General features: G+C 37.6%; 1 protein-coding gene across 6 annotated transcripts in view; it reads left to right on the forward strand.

The window, feature by feature from the left end:
• TASP1 (taspase 1) overlaps positions 1 to 17,067 on the forward strand; it is a 317,056-nt gene that overhangs the window by 40,265 nt on the left and 259,724 nt on the right. For all 6 annotated transcript variants that reach the window (XM_027560288.1, XM_027560285.1, XM_027560289.1 and 3 more), the window contains 2 exons: positions 2,853 to 2,973; positions 12,329 to 12,413. In XM_027560288.1, coding sequence (XP_027416089.1) covers positions 2,853 to 2,973; positions 12,329 to 12,413 — 206 coding nt within the window. The remainder of the gene's footprint in view (positions 1 to 2,852; positions 2,974 to 12,328; positions 12,414 to 17,067) is intronic.

A 17,067-nucleotide genomic window follows, 5' to 3' on the forward strand; every position in this document is an offset into this window, starting at 1 on the left:
GGACAAAAGCCCTGGTCTCAAATCCCTGACCCCTTTACTCAAGTTATAGGTGTTAACACACATGATGGAGATCTTTGTGTTGTGGTCAGTTTTCCTTGGGTCTGGCAGAAATTCAAGAAACTGGGGACATTTGTAGTTGATTTTGTACATTTGGTGATCTTTAGGTGGATTAAGAATTTCCCTGATTTCCTGGATAGTATTTGTGTTAGCTTAGAACAGAGTTAATTTTCTGGATTGACTGAGATTTCTGACTCAGATATTCTCTTGCATTGGATGTCCAGTTGATCCATCACCATTTTTGGAAAAAACTTGTTTAGTCACTAAGTCATGTTCAACACTTTGTTACCCCATAGACTGTAGCACACCAGGTTCCCTTGTCCTTCACTATCTCCCAGAGTTTGCTCAAATTCATGTCCGTTGAATCAATCACGTCCATCTCATCCTCTGCTGCCCCCTTCTCCTGTTGCCTTCAATCTTTCCCAGCATCAGGGTCTTTTCCAATGAGTCGCCCTCTCTGCATCAGGTGGCCAAAGTATTGGAGCTTCAGCTTCAGCATCAGTCCTTCCAGTGAATATTCGGGGTTGATTTCCAGGTTTGATCTCCCTCTGTCCAGAGGACTGTCAAGAATCTTCTCTAGCACCATAGTTTGAAAGCATCAGTTGTTTGCTGCTCAGAATTCTTTATGGTCCAATCTCAAATCCGTACATGACTACTAGAAAAACTCTAGCTTTGACTATACAGACCTTTGTCATGACAAACTACTCCAGTATTCTTTCCGTGAGAACCCTGATGGGTTGACATTTCTGGACATTTCTACTGCATTGATCTATATATCTGTCCTTAGCTGTATGTCCATGTCACACTGTCTTGATTACTGTAATTTGTAGTAAGTTATAAAACCTAGAAGTGTGAGCCCTCCAATTTTGTTTTTTTATTTGAAAGATTGTTTTGACTATTCTTTTGTTGTTGTTGTTTGTTTTGTTTTAATTTAAAAAAGAAGCCCCAGTTTTTCCTTAAACCCCACTCGTAGTTTTTCAGGGACAGAAACTCAACATCATCTGCTGACTTCTGACTTTGCACTAGGACATTTCTTAGGAGTTGTCCTGCCAGTCAGCAAGGACCAGACTGTCCACATGTGGTCTAGCTCAAAGGCATCTGGGCCCACCCTGGCAAAGGGGCTTGTGTGATACAGCATGAAGCATTAGATAGATAGCCTAGGACTTCTAGGCCTTGCAAAGTTTAATTGGTACCCACCAGGCCTGGGCCATTTCAGGGACCCTAACGAAGCAAACATTTATCTTCCCTGATGTTCTCTGCTACCCACTAGCCCGTCCACACTGCTCTTAGCTTCTACTTCCATGAATCCATAAACATCAGAAGGCACAATGGCCTGGGCTAAAGCGTAACTCGTGGTTTGGCAGCCTTTGAAAGCTCACCTTTAATCAATATTGAGAAAAGAGAAACAGGGGCTAGGGGCGTGGGGATCCCCAGAGACAATGAGATGACACCCCCCTTCCCCCCCGCCCCTGTCCAACTCCTAGTATCTGTCTCAGTCGGGGTCCTCATGTGAGAGGATGCTAAGGAAGCTGAAAGTTTAAAACTGCCATCTACCCAGCCCCTTTCTGGCCTGTGAGAAAAGCTTCCTAGAACTTTACACAACACTAATGTCTTGACTGTTCTTAATTTCTTGTAGTTCTATATGAATTGTAAAATTAGTTTATCAAATTCTGCAAAAAAAACAGCAGTGAGGATTTGATATGGGATTGTATTGAATCCCATATCAAATATTCCCCAATCCCATACTCCCCAATCCCATACTCTCCAAGTTGGGGAGTATTGCCATCTTAAAGATACTAAGTTTTCTGTTCTATGTACATGGGTCCTTCTTTTGATTCAGGCCTTTAATTTTTTAAAACCATGTTTTATGTACATGTACAAATCTTACACTTCTTTTGTTAAATTTATTCCTAAGTATTTTATTCTTTTTGATGTGATTGTAAGTTGAATTGTGTTCTTAATTTCACTTTCAGATTTTTCATTGCTGATGTACTGAAATACAGTTGGTTTTTGCATATTGAGCTTATATCCCCATTGAACTTTTTTAATTAGTTCTAATAGTTTTTTAATGGAGATTTTAGGATTTTTTTTGTATACAAGTTCATGTCATCTTCCAAAAGAGGTAATTTTACTTCTTCCTTTCTAATCTGGATGCTTTTTGTTTCTTTTTCTTGCCTAATTATTCTGTCCAGAATATACACTATAATTTTTAATACAAGTGGTGAGACAAGCATTGCAGTGTTGTTCCTGATGCTAGGGGAAAGGGTCTTTCACCATTAATTATGATGTTAGCTCTGGACTTACTTTTATAGATGCCCTTATCATGTTAAGTATAGTCCCTTCTATTTCTAGTTTGTTGAGTGTTTTTCTTATGAAAGCGTATTGAATTTTGTCAAATACTTTTTCTTGGTCTATTAATATGATCTTTTTTTTTTTTTGGTTTTGGTTTTGTTCTGTATTAACATGGTATATTACAGTGAGTTTATTAAACCAAACTTGTTTTCCTGGAATCCCTCTTGTTCATGGTATATAATGCTTCCATATTTTGCTGCATTTTGTTTCCTTGAGGATTTTGGTATCACTATTCATGAGTATATTGATCTGTAGTTTTTGCTCCTTGTCTTTGTCTTGTTTTGGAGTCAGTGTTGTACTGATCTCATACAATGAGTTGGGAAGTGTTCTTTACCTTCCTAGTGTTTAGAAGAGTTTTTTAAGCATTGGCAACTTTTCTTTAAGACTAATGGTAAATTAAAAAAAAGACTAATGGTATTTTAATTTTTGTTTTTATCTTTTAGGATTCTCCTTTTACAAATGCAGGAATGGGGTCCAATCTAAATCTCTTGGGTGAAATTGAATGTGACGCCAGTATAATGGATGGAAAATCCTTAAATTTTGGAGCTGTTGGGGCACTGAGTGGTATGTAAACATTAAAGCACATTATCTCTACTCTTAAAAAAACCTGAATATTACCATTTCATTCCTCCTAAAGAACAGCCCAGTTGTTTTCATCATTCTTGCTTGTATTAATGTTGAAAACAAACATTTTTTTCTTTTATTGAATTTAAAACATAATATCTTACCTATAGATAGTTTTAAAGAAAACAGTGAAACAGCATATGTCCAAGTCTTTGCTTAGAGTGTGGTCATTCTCCTTCATCCCCGCAAGAGATTACAGACATTTAAAATTGGAATTGGCATATTCCATTAATTTTGCAATTATTTGAATATACTAATAATATATTTTTATTGTTAAAAAATTCAAATGATATAAATAAAATTTACCTTTGATCTTCCAAATCTTTCCTTCCAAAACTCTCCCTGGAGGGTTTAACCAGTAAAATAAAATTCATTTATCTGTATTTATATGTAATAGAAATACAGTTTTGCACATATTTTAAAAAAATAAATGTATTTTGAAACTTTAATGGTAAATTAAAAATAATGATATCAGTTATTATGAAACTTTCTTGTTTTCTTTAAATAGGATGTCTTAGAGATTTTTTAAACATCACTACATATAAAATATACATAACGTATGGTAGTTCACTTATTGAAGTGAAATATACATGAAGGGCACAGATTTTAAATATAAAGCTTCATGAATTCCTACATGTATATAGCCTTGTAAACCAACACCCAAAATCGAGACGTAAAAGATTTCCGTGTCAAAATAGAAAACCTTTCCAAACTCCCAGACAAGTTCTTTATGCCTCTCCTTAGTTTATATCACTGGTATTCCCATCCCCCTGCTCCTCCTCCTCCCCAGATTCTGACTTTAGGCACTATAGATTAATTTGCCCTTGGCTCAAATTCATATGAATGGAATCATATCCCTCTGTGTCTGGTTTCTTTTGCTTACTGTTACACCTGTGAGAATGACGTATGATTTGTATCACAATAGTTTTTAAAATTTTGTGGTAGCAGCATTTTGTTGCGTGAGTATATAATAACTTATTTGCTCTCCTCAGTGGATATTTGAATAATTTCTAGTTTTTGACTCTTATGAATAATAATAAAAAAACTGCAGTGCATATTTTTGTACAAGTTTTTTGGTAGACATATGCACTTCCTTCCTTTGAGTATAAACCTAGGATTTAGAATGGTAAGTTTAGATACATATGTGTTTGGCTGCAGTTGAAACTGCCCAGTTTTCGAAAGTAGTTGTTACTTTTATACTCCCACGATTTATGAGCATTTCAGTTACTTGACATCTTTGGCAATGTTTGGTATTGTCACTCTTTTTAAAATGTAGCCATTTGATATGTGTGTAGTGGTATTACTGTTTTAATATGAGTTTCCCTGGTGACTAATGAGATTGAGAACATTTTCATATGTCATGGCCATCGAGATATCCTTGTGTACTGTGTTTTTGTTTTTTGTGTACTTTTTATTGGATTTTTAAAATTGATTTGTTGGAGTAATTTTTATATATTTGATATAAATCCTTTGTCAGATACATGTATTGCGAATATCTACTCCCAGCCTGGTTCACCTTTTCAGTCTTCTAATGAGGTTTAAGTTATCAAGTGTTTATGTTATGGCTAATTTTTTTTTTTTTTTTTTTGTATTTTAAGAAATCTTTGTCTACCCAAAATTTTGAGGATAGCTTCCTCTTGAAGATAAAACTTCTATTGTTTTTAACCCTTCATAGTTATGGCACCCAACTCCAGTACTCTTGCCTGGAAAATCCCATGGATGGAGGGGCCTTGTAGGCTGCAGTCCATGGGGTCGCCAAGAGTCGGACACGACTGAGCGACTTCACTTTCACTTTTCACTTTCATGCTTTGGAGAAGGAAATGGCAACCCACTCCAGTGTTCTTGCCTGGAGAATCCCAGGGATGGGGGAGCCTGGTGGGCTGCCGTCTATGGGGTCACACAGAGTTGGACACGACTGAAGTGACTTAGCAGCAGCAGCAGCAGTCAGCTTTCTTATGAAGTTCGGATTTATTTTAGAGTAGGTGAAGTCGGAACCAACATTAATTTTTTTCCCTCTTATGAATATCCAGATGGCTTATTGCCATTGTCAGTAGAAAGGATAATCCTTTCCTCCGAAGAGTGTTGGCAGATCAGATGACTGTATGTGTAGCGGTTTGTCTCTATCCCTTCTATTCCATCGTTCTGTCTGTTGTGCTATTGCCGGTGCCATACCGTCTTCATTACTATCGCTTGACATTGTGTCTTGATAGTCTGCTTGTATAAGATTTCCAGCTTCCTTTTTTCCCCTTTATAGTTGTATTGGCTATTTTTCAATTTATGGCATTTTCATAAAATTGTTAGGATCAACTTGTCAGTGTTCATAATAAACCCCTGCTGAGACTGTGATTGGTATTGCATTGAATATATATATAGAACCATATGTGGACAACTGACATCTTAATAATATTGCATCTTTCTGTTGTGAACATAGAATGTGTACATCTATGTAAGTAATGTTTACTTTTCTCAGCAATATCTATGGTTTTTAATATAGATATCTTATACATCTGCTATTAGATTTATTCCAGATATTTTTTTATGGCTATTATAAGTATATATTTTAAAATATTAGTATCCAATTATTTTTGTATTTAGAAATACAGTTGAGGTTTGTGTATTGGATTTGTATTCAGTGGTCTTGATAACTTGGTTAATTTAAGCAGTTAGAAAAATAAATTTCTTTCATAATTTCTATATACACAGTCACACCATCTGTGAGTCATGACAGTTTTGCTTTTCTGTTCCGGTATTTAACGTTTTTGTTTTTCCTTGCGTTATTGCTCTGGCTCTGGCGCAGTGCAGTACTGAACACAAGTGATGATAGTGCACATCCTGGTTTTGTTCCTGGCCTCAGAGGGGACTCTGAGCTGTTTCACCATACTGTGTGCTGCCAGCTACACAATTTCCATAAATGCTCTTCATCAGATTGAGGACGTTTCTTTCTAGTCTTAGTTTACTGATAGCTTACAATACCCATTTTTATTTTAAATGGGTATTGAATATTAAGTGTTTTTCTGCATCTTTGACTCTTATTCTTTATTTTGTACATATAAAATTTATGATTTTTTTTTTTTGAATGCTAAACCAACTTTTCATTCCTGGCATAAAGTCTTCTTGATTGAATTTTTTATCTTGTTTTTTACATCCACTGGATTTGATTTCCTGATGTTTAAGATTTTGACATCTATGTTCATGCAATGATCCGGTTTAATTTTACTTAACTTAAAATATTCTCTTTAGATTTTGGAATCATGTTTGGCTGGCTCTATAAAATGAGTTGGGTTTTTTTTTCTCCTCTATTCTTTGAAAGGGTATGCATACAATTGGAATGATTTCTAAAAATTATTTGGAAGCATTCATTGGTTATTTTGAGTTACTGGAATTTTCTTTGTGGAAAGTTTTAAATACATGGGTTTCAATTTTCTTACCAGTTATATGACTATCTATATTTTTCTTATGTGTATTTTCCAAGGAATTTGTCTTTTTAAAATGAATTGTCAGCTTTGTTTGCTTAAACATTTTATTGACTTCTGGTTTAATGTCACTGTCATCAGAGAACATAGTCTGAAACATTCCAACCCCTTGAAACTTCTTGAGACTTACTTTGTGGCTCTGCTTATGGTGTATTTTAATGAATGCTCCATATGAACTTCCAAACAGTATTATGTAGTTGTTGGGTATGTTTTCTATGTATATCAATTAGGTCAGTTTACTTACACATTTGTTGTAATCTTCTGTATCTCTTCTGATTTTTGTGATAGGTATGCAGAGCATTTCAATTAGTTTTAATTTCTTTTATTATGAGATATTATTAGCATTTAATGAAATTTCATATTTTTCAAGGCCATTAGCATTTCTCTGCTTACACTTCTTGTGTGGCTTGCCACTTAACCCTGTTTATAATGTGCTTTATCATATTGGAACTTAAATTTTTATTTGTCAAACTTATTATTCTCCTTTTTATGGCTTTTGCATTTCTTTTTTTTGTTTGTTTTTCATTTTTTTTTTTTTGGCTTTTGCATTTCTTAAGGTTTTCAGTTCAGTTCAGTTCAGTCCCTCAGTCGTGTTCGACTCTTCGCGACCCCATGGACTGCAGCACGCCAGGTCTCCCTGTCCATCACCAACTCCCAGAGTTTACTCAGACTCATGTCCGTTGATTGGTGATGCCATCCAACTATCTCATACTCTGTCATCCCCTTCTCCTCCTGCCTTCTATCTTTCCCAGCATCAGGGTCTTTTCGAAGGAGTCAGTTCTTCACATCAGGTGGCCAAAGTATTGGAGTTTCAGCTTCAGCATCAGTCCTTCCAATGAATATTCAGGGCTGATTTCCTTTGGGAGAAGGCAGTGGCACCCCACTCCAGTACTCTTGCCTGAAAAATCCCATGGACTGAGGAGCCTGGTAGGCTGCAGTCCATGGGGTCGCTAAGAGTCAGACACGACTGAGCGACTTCACTTTCACTTTTCACTTTCATGCATTGGAGGAGGAGATGGCAACCCACTCCAGTGTTCTTGCCTCAAGAATCCCAGGGACGGCGGGGCCTGGTAGGCTGCCATCTATGGGGTCGCACAGAGTCGGACACGACTGAAGCGACTTAGCAGCAGCAGCAGCAGCAGATTTCCTTTAGGATGGACTGGTTGGATCTCCTTGCAGTCCAAGGGACTCTCAAGAGTCTTCTCCAACACCACAGTTCAAAAGCATCAATTCTTCGGTGCTCAGCTTTCTTTGTACTCCAATTCTCATATCCATACATGACTACTGGACAAACCATAGCTTTGACTAGATAGACCTTTGTTGGCACAGTAATGTCTCTGCTTTTTAATATTATGTCTAGGTTGGTCATAACTTTCTTCCAAGGAGCAAGTGTCTTTTAATTTCATGGCTGCAGTCACCATCTACAGTGATTTTGGAGCCCCCAAAATTAAAATCTGACACTGTTTCCCCATCTATTTGCCATGAAGTGATAGGACTGGATGCCATGATCTTAGTTTTCTGAGTGTTGAGCTTTAAGTCAACTTTTTCACTCTCCTCTTTCACTTTCATCAAAAGGCTCTTTAGTTCTTCACTTTCTGCCATAAGTATGGTATCATCTCATATCTGAGGTTATTGATATTTCTCCCGGCAATCTTGATTCCAGCTTGTGCTTCATCCAGCCCAGCATTTCTTATGACATACTCTGCATAGAAGTTAAATAAGCAGGGTGACAATTTATAGCCTGATGTACTCGTTTTCCTATTTGGAACCAGTCTGTTGTTCCATGTCCAGTTCTAACTGTTGCTTCCTGACCTGCATACAGGTTTCTCTAGAGGCAGGTCAGGTGGTCTGGTATTCCCATCTCTTGAAGAATTTTCCACAGTTTATTGTGATCCACACAGTCAAAGGCTTTGGGATAGTCAATAAAGCAGAAATAGATGATTTTCTGGAACTCTTTTGCTTTTTCAGTGACCCAACAGATTTTGGCAGTTTGATCTCTGGTTCCTTTGCGTTTTCTAAATCCAGCTTGAACATCTGGAAGTTCATGGTTCAAGTACTGTTGAAGCCTGACTTAGAGAATTTTGATCATTACTTTGCTAGTGTGTGAGATAAGTGCAATTGTGCAGTAGTTTGAACATTCTTTGGCATTGCCTTTCTTTGGGATTGGCATGAAAACTGACCTTTTTCAGTCCTGCGGCTACTGCTAAGTTTTCCAAATTTACTGACATATTGAGTGCAGCACTTTCACAGCATCATCTTTTAGGATTTGAAATAGCTCAACTGCAATTCCATCACCTCCATGAGCTTTGTTCATAGTGATGATTCCTAAGGGCCAATTGACTTCAGATTCCTTGATGCCTGGCTCTAGGTGAGTGATCACACCATCGTGGTTATCTGGGTTGTGAAGATCTTTTTTGTACAGTTCTTCTGTGTGTTCGTGCCACCTCTTCTTAATATCTTCTGCTTCTGTTAGGTCCATACGTGTCTGTCCTTTGTTGTGACCATCTTTGCATGAAATGTTCCCCTGGTATCTCTAATTTTCTTGAAGAGATCTCTAGTCTTTCCCATTCTATTGTTTTCCTCTATTTCTTTGCACTGATCATTGAGGAAGGCATTTTTATCTCTCCTTGCTATTCTTTGGAACTCTGCATTCAAATGGGTACATCTTTCCTTTTTTCCTTTGCCTTTTGCTTCTCTTCTTTTCATAGCTCTTTGTAAGGCCTCCTCAGACAACCCTTTTGCCTTTTTGCCTTTCTTTTTCTTGGGGATGGTCTTGATCACTGTATCCTGTACGATGTCACAAACCTCCGTCCGTAGTTCTTCAGGCACTCTGTCTATCAGATCTAATCCCTAGAATCTATTTGTCACTTCTACTATATAATCGTAAGGGATTTGATTTAGGTCATACCTGAATGGTCTCTTGGTTTTCCCTACTTTCTTCAACTTAAGTCTGAATTTGGCAATAAGGAGTTCATGATCTGTGCCACAGTCAGCTCGCAGTCATAACTGTAAGTCCATCACTTACATATTCTTCAAATATATGTGTAATTTATTTTTTGTTGGCTTCTTGAATGCATTGTTTGTTGATCAGTTTCTGAAGTGATCAACAAATTGTCCCTGTATAGTTTATTGAGCAATAATAGTAAGGATAATAACAACCACCATTTATTGGATGACTGTTACCATGGATTGTTCTCCAGTAGTTCATGTGTGTTAAATCATTTAGTGCCCAGAAAAGCTTTCTGAGATCAATACTTTTATCCCCACTTTATAATTGAGGAATCTGAGACACAGGAGAGATTTAGCAATTTGTCCAAGTTTATTGTATCAGACTGGGTCCAGCTAGGAGACAGATACTACACAGCAGTTTGAACTGGAGAAGCTTAATGTAAAGAGCAAAGGGGAAATACACATGTAAGGGAAATGTGGAAGGAAGTTCACACCTCACTGAACAAGGTGTGGCTGCAGCCTGCTGTCTGGCAGAGAGGTTGTTGGGTTACCCAGGCCGTATTCCTGTGGGAGCAGAAACCGTCCTGTGGGGCTCAGACTGGCAGGTGGGCACACAGAGCTCAGGAAGCTGTGGGAGGTAAACCTCTGTTCCTAGGATGATGACTAGGGTTTTGGCTCTCTAGATAGCCAGCCCCACAGGATCCTTTGCTATGTGTGGGACTGAGGAGAAGGTGTGGGATCCATGACTATGGTCCTTTTCTTTCTGGGGCTGTCCGCTGTGCTGCCGTGGCCTGAGTCAGGAGTTGGGGAAAACATGTGGTGGGCAAATGCTGGAGGAAGCTGCACCCCGCAGCACTTGGCGCTGGAGAGAGCCGTGTGGGTCACGTAGTGTGAATGCCTGTGAGCTCCCGGAGCCCGGCCGCTGCGTTGTATCTCCAGTGCCCTCTCCTGACGAAGCTGAGCCGTGTGCCAGCTGGCCACAGCTGCATGGTTAGATGGCCCATGCCCACTTTTACCCATCAGGCAACCAAGGGTGCATTTATAGCTGCAAAGCAACCCGTTGATAGCTGGTACTGTTATAAAGCAGTCTGACCCCCATCACTCTGTGTTCTGTCCGCCTCTCACAGACAGTCCATCCTTTCCTACATTTGAAGTACTGTCTGTATTACGTATTAAATATCCTCATTCACACATGTCTGTATCTCAACTTTAGCTTTATTCTGTTCCATTGATATATTTGTCTATTTTGTACACAAAGCACACTCAATTACAGTAGCTTTGAATAAGAAATGGTATTTTGTAAAATGAGTGCCTCTTAATTTTTTTTTTTTTTACAAAGTTTACCTGGTGAATTTAAGAGTCAGTTTTTCATATATCATAGAGGTCCTTTTGCGGAGAAGGCAATGGCACCCCACTCCAGTACTTTTGCCTAGAAAATCCCATGGATGGAGGAGCCTGGTAGGCTGCAGTCCATGGGGTCACTAGAGTCAGACACGACTGAGCAACTTCACTTTCACTTTTCACTTTCATGCATTGGAGAAGGAAATGGCAACCCACTCCAGTGTTCTTGCCTGGAGAATCCCAGGGACGAGGGAGCCTGGTGGGCTGCCGTCTATGGGGTTGCACAGAGCTGGACACGACTGAAGCGACTTAGCAGCAGCAGCAGCAGCAGATGTCCTTTTGAAGCTCTGATGGTGAATTTATAGCTTTGAATTTATGTTAATTTATCAGTTAATTGATGTCTTTATGCCACTGAATCATCATACACAGAAATAAATTTATTTTAAGAGCTTTGTACAGAGATCTGAGTTTTTCTTCTTTTGATAGTTTATCCTTTTTTAGTGGGGGACAGTAGTTTTTGGTGTTTAGCTAAATATCTAGTTTTAAGTCAATCTGTTGTATAATCTGAGGTTTTTCAGTCTCTTTATATCCTGCTGTTTTTTTTGTTTTTTTTTTTTGTATTAACAGTGTCCTGAGACTATAAGTTAGTGGTCAAGGGTGTGGTCATTAGCTGCCTCTGTTAAAATCTCAGCATGTGATCCTGGGCAGGTAACTTAACCTTTGCAAATGTTTGCTCAGTAATCATACAGGGTTTATAACTGTACTTATGTGATAGAGGTGAAGTGTCCATTAAATAATCTGATGCTGGTTAAGGTTTGGCACTGGGCCTGGCCCATACTGGATCCTAAGTTACTGTCACCGGCTTCTGTTGTAGTCATTGTCATACTTGTTATTATTGTCACCCTGGCAGTTCTTTTTCACGCTAATACCTCCTGTCCTATTTTCCTCTGGAGAAGCACCCTTTTCTCCCTCTCCATTTTGTTTTCCCTCCTGGAAACAAGCCTAGCCACATCAATTTCAGTCTTGTACACCTTTGGCCTCTTCTCCCTACTCTCTCCCCATTTGTAGGACTTTATTCTTTCTTGCAGATGAGATTTAAAATTTTTGTCCATTAATTTTTCTCCCTAAAGAGAAATTTGAAGCTGTTTGTACTCAGGTGTATTCCTTAGAGGAAATTCATGGTTTTGATAATAGATGGCAAATTTCCAGTTAAATTTTTAATTCTATCCTGAAATCTATTAAAAAGGAACCTAATTTAAATTTGTGTTATTTCAAATTCAGTCTTTGCTGCTATAGCACATGATAAAATGAGAATGTATGTTTTTATATTTGTTCTGTTCTTATACCTATAGGTATTCATATATTTGATTTGCTCCTTACTGTTCATGATAAATAACAGTTTTCATTAGTATATTTATAGACAGTTTTCCAAGATATTGATACTTAAAAGTTGTCTTATTGAAACAGCCACAAAATTGAGTGGGAAACTTGAAGACTTTCTGATTTCACTTTCTGCTGATTCTATTTTATAGGAATCAAGAACCCAGTCTCAGTTGCAAACAGACTCTTGTGTGAAGGGCAGAAGGGCAAGCTCTCAGCCGGCCGAATTCCTCCCTGGTAACTGCTTTGCTCTTCTCCGTCTTCCCCCAGGACCTTGGTCTTTGGTGCATGCGGTGTTTGAAGGCTATTTTTATCCACAGAAGGCTGATGCTGTTGGTTACGCATCAGCAGTAGCTTGCCTTTGAGAGGACGACACCCTTTGTTCTGTGATCTCGAAACATTTTGTTTTGAGAGAGAGCTCCGGATGGAAGAGAATATTATGGATTAATGTGCAAAAGAGATCAGAGTTAATTTAGGTTTTGTAATTGATTGTAGAGATGCTTTTGCTGTTAATAAGTGCTTAACTGGGGTCTTTTTATTATAGAAATTTAAAAATATCTTACATGTTTGAGTCCAGAGTCTAAACTCATTTTATTGAGAAGTTTTCAGAATAAAAGTACTTAATTTTGCTCTTCTGGAGAAGCACATTGTGACACTAACATTAGTAAGATTCATCTTTTCTGCAGCATTAAAATATAATTTTCCTTAAAAAACTTTGAACTTGAATGTTGTAAAGAGCCTGCACAAACCTATCATCTAGCTCCAGTAATTAATATTTTTGCCCTTCATCTGTCTCATGTACCTGTCTCTTTCCTGTAGTATTTTAAAGCAAATCCTCACCATTGTATTTCACCCTTATATCATTCTGTAAATTTCTGTGTTTGCAAAATGTAATCACATCCTGTTAACATGCCTAATGATATATTTAATCCACTTTTTAAATTTTTTTATTTTGAACTTTTAATTTTGTATTGGAGTACAACCACTTAACAGTGTTGTGGTAGTTTCTGGTGAACAGCGAAGGGACTCAGCCGTACATACACATGTATCAGTTCTTCCCCAGAGTCCCCTCCCACCCAAGCTGCCTGATAAAATTGATCCAAGTTCCATGTCCTGTGCAGTACGTCCTTGTTGGTTATCCATTTTAAATATTGCAGTGTGCCCCTGACCATCCCAAACTCCCTAACTATCCCTTCCCCCTGGCAACCATAGTTCAGTTTCTAAGTCTGTGAGTCTCTTCTTGCTTTGTAAGTAAGTTCATTCTATCATTTCCTTTTAGATTCCTCATTGAAGGGATGTTACACCATGTTTCTCCTCCTCTGTCTGGCTGACTTCACTCAGAATGACTCTCTAGGTCCATCCATGTTGCTGCAAATGACATTATTTCACTGTTTTTAATGGCTGAGTGATATTCCATCACACACGCACCGCACATCTTCATCCATTCCTCTGTCAGTGGACATTTAGGTTGTTTCCATGCCTTAGCCATTGTAAACAGAGTTATGCATATTTTAAAAAAATCAATGTACATATTATTTTGAAACTTTCTTTTTTTCTTTAAATAGTATGTCTTAGAGATTTTTTCAACATCAGTACATATAAAATATATGTAATGTTTTATAGTTCACCTGTTGAAGTGAAATATGCATGGGCACGTAGGTTGCTCCATGTCCTGGCTGTTGTAAACAGTGCTGCAGTGAACACCGGGGTGCCTGTATCCTTTAGGCTCATCTTTTTCTCTGGATATGTGCCTAGGAGTGGGATTACCTGGTCATACGGTAGCTCTGTTTTTAGTTTTTTAGGGAACCTCCATACTGTTCTTCACGATAACGTGGATAATAATATAACAATTATGCCTCAGTACTGTCTCATACTCAACTGTCTTCAGTACCATACATGTTCAGTACGCCTGGCTGTTAAGGTTATGTTAATATCCTGTATTGGAAGTTGTGACAGTGGTACTATAGGAATCACTGTTATTTGACTTTCAAGTAATAGAAAATGATATAGTTTTGAAAAATCTTGAAATCTTTTTACCCAAATGTATTCAAGGTATCCCTATTTCCTACCAGCCAGGTTGAGAAAACAAAACATTACCAAGAGACTCGAAGCTGTGTAGATGCGATCCTTGCTAAGGGCATCCTTATCCTTCTGCTGACCCATGCTCATACCCCGACCCCATCTCTGGCCCTGCCCTAGGTAACAGCTGTCCAGAATTGAAGCTTTTCTCATTCTCATCTATTCCTTTATGGTATTAAACACATACAACAAAGGCATACCTCATTTTATTGTGCTTTACAGATACTGTATATATATATTTTTTAACAGATTGAAGGTTTGTGGTAGTTGTGCTTTGAGCCATTTTCCCAACTGCATTTGGTCACTTGATGTCTCTGCGTTACATTTTGGTAATTCTCCCAATATTTCAAATGTTTTCATGATGATAGTTGTTATGGTACTCTATGATCAGTGGTGTTTAGTGTTGTTTACTATGACTTGCTGAAGGCTCAGGTGATGCTTAGCATTTTTTAGCAATATCCTGTTTTTAGATTAAGGTGTGTCCAGTATTATTGTACGCATAGTGCTATCGCAGTCTTAATAGAATACAGTGTAGTGTAAACATATGAACTGGGAAATCGGAAAATTTGTGTGACTTGCTTTATTGTGACGTTCACTTAATTGTGGTGGTCTGGAACTGAACCTGCAGTATCTCCGAGGTATGCTAGCACTCTGATTTTCTAAGTCTACACAGACACGTACATAGATGTACAAAAAAGTTCTGGAAAGAAGGTCACGAGACCGTATTACCTCTAGGAAGCAGGAAGGAAGGAACAAGTGAGGCAGTTGTCAAAGGGGATATGTATAATATTTTTATATTTTACAAAGATGAAATATATGTGAAAAAGCAATGGTCATCTCTGTATTAAAATAATGTCAGAAGGTGATCCTATAGTTGCTTGGAATTAGTGATCTAATTTTCTCACATTGTTCTTCAGCTTTATTTTTTGTTTTCAAAATTGATTTGACCATTTTAGGCATTTTGCACTTTCATGTGAATTTTATAATTATCCTGTCAGTTTCTTTGAATAACCTGCTAGAATTTTGATTAGGTTTTTAACTTGATTCATTTTTTAAGGTCTTCTTTAACTTCTCTGAACAGTGTTTTATAATTTTCAGTGTACAGATTTTGCACAGCTTTTAAAAAGTTTATACGTAAGTGTTTCTTTTTGTTGCTGTGATAAATTTCATACTTTAAAAAAGTTAAATACCAGTGTTCCTTACCAATATAGAAATATAATTGATTTCCTTATATTGATATTCTGGCTTGGAAATTTGCTAAATTCATTTGTTCTCATTTTGTTTTTATAGATTCCATGAAGTTTTCTACATAGATAGTTCTGTCTTCTGGGAATAAAAATAGTTTTATTTCCTTTTTATGTCCATTCCTTTAATTACTTTCTTTTTCCTTATTGCACTGCCTAGCACCTCCTATGCAATGTGAAATAGAAATGCGAGAGTGAACACCCTCGCTTTATTTGTAATCTTAGGGAGGGTGCATTTGTTCTTTACCCTTCGATATGACGGGCTTCCCTCATGGCTTAGATGGTAAATCATCTGCCTGCAGTATGCGAGACACGGGTTTGATCCCTGGGTCAGGAAGATCCTCTGGAGTAAGGGGCAACCAATTCCAGTATTCTTGCCTGGATAATTCCATAGACAGAGGAGCCTGGCAGGCTACAGTCCACGGGGTTGCAAAGAGTCAGACATGACTGAATGACTAACACTTTACACACATTATGGCTGCTATAGGTTTATCATAGATGCTCTCTATCATGCTGAGAAAGTTCCCTTCTTTTCCTAATGTGCTGAGAATTTTTAATAGGAATGGGTATTGTACTTTTTCAAATACTTCTCTGTATCTATTTGTGATGCTCTTTCTTATTTAGTCAGTTAATACAGTGATTGGGTGATTTTCGACTCTTAAAGTAACAGTTGCATTCCTGGAATAAATTCCACTTGGTTACAATGTATTATCCTTTTATATGTTACTGGATCCAATTTACTAACTTTTTAAAATACTTTTTGCATCTGTGTTTATGAGAGACTTTGGTCTGTAGTTTTCCTGTAATGTCTTTGGTTTGTGTTCATTTTGCTTCCTGGATATGTAGCGATATATGTCATCAAATTTGGAAAAATTTTTGGCTGTTATTTCTTCAGATGTGTCTTTCTCGATCCCTCCTCTTCTGTCTTCTAGGATTCCAGTTACATGTATATTTGACCTCTCATAGTGGTACTGATAATTTTTTTATTTTTCCCATTAATTTTTCTCTTTGTTTCATTTTGAATAATTTCTACTGCTGTTTACTAATTATTTTTTGGCAATACCTGCTGCTGCTGCTAAGTCACTTCAGTCGTGTCCGACTCTGTGCGACCCCATAGACGGCAGCCCACTAGGCTCCCCCATCCCTGGGATTCTCCAGGGAAGAACACTGAGTGGCAATACCTAGTCACCTGTTAATCCCATCCAGTTTATTTTTCATTTCTGACATTGTAGTTTTTAATCTCCAGAAGTTTGATTTGTATCTTTAAAAAAATGTCTTCTGTGTATCTGCCTAACATGTTTAATATTTCCTGTAACTTCTTGAGCATATGAATACAATTATAGTAACTTTTAATATCTTTGTTTACTAATTCTATCATCTTTGTCATTTCTGGGTTTTCAATGGAATGATTTTTCTCATTATAGGTTACATTTTCCTGCTTCTTCACGTTTGGTAATTTTTTTATTAGATTCCACACATTGTGAGTTTTGCCTTATTTGGTGTTGGATATTTTTGTACTTCAATTCTAGGATGTGGTTAATTTATTTAGAGACAGCGTCATCCTTTCA

Source organism: Bos indicus x Bos taurus, chromosome 13 (genome assembly GCF_003369695.1).
Source record: "Bos indicus x Bos taurus breed Angus x Brahman F1 hybrid chromosome 13, Bos_hybrid_MaternalHap_v2.0, whole genome shotgun sequence".
NCBI classification, from domain to species: domain Eukaryota; kingdom Metazoa; phylum Chordata; class Mammalia; order Artiodactyla; family Bovidae; genus Bos; species Bos indicus x Bos taurus.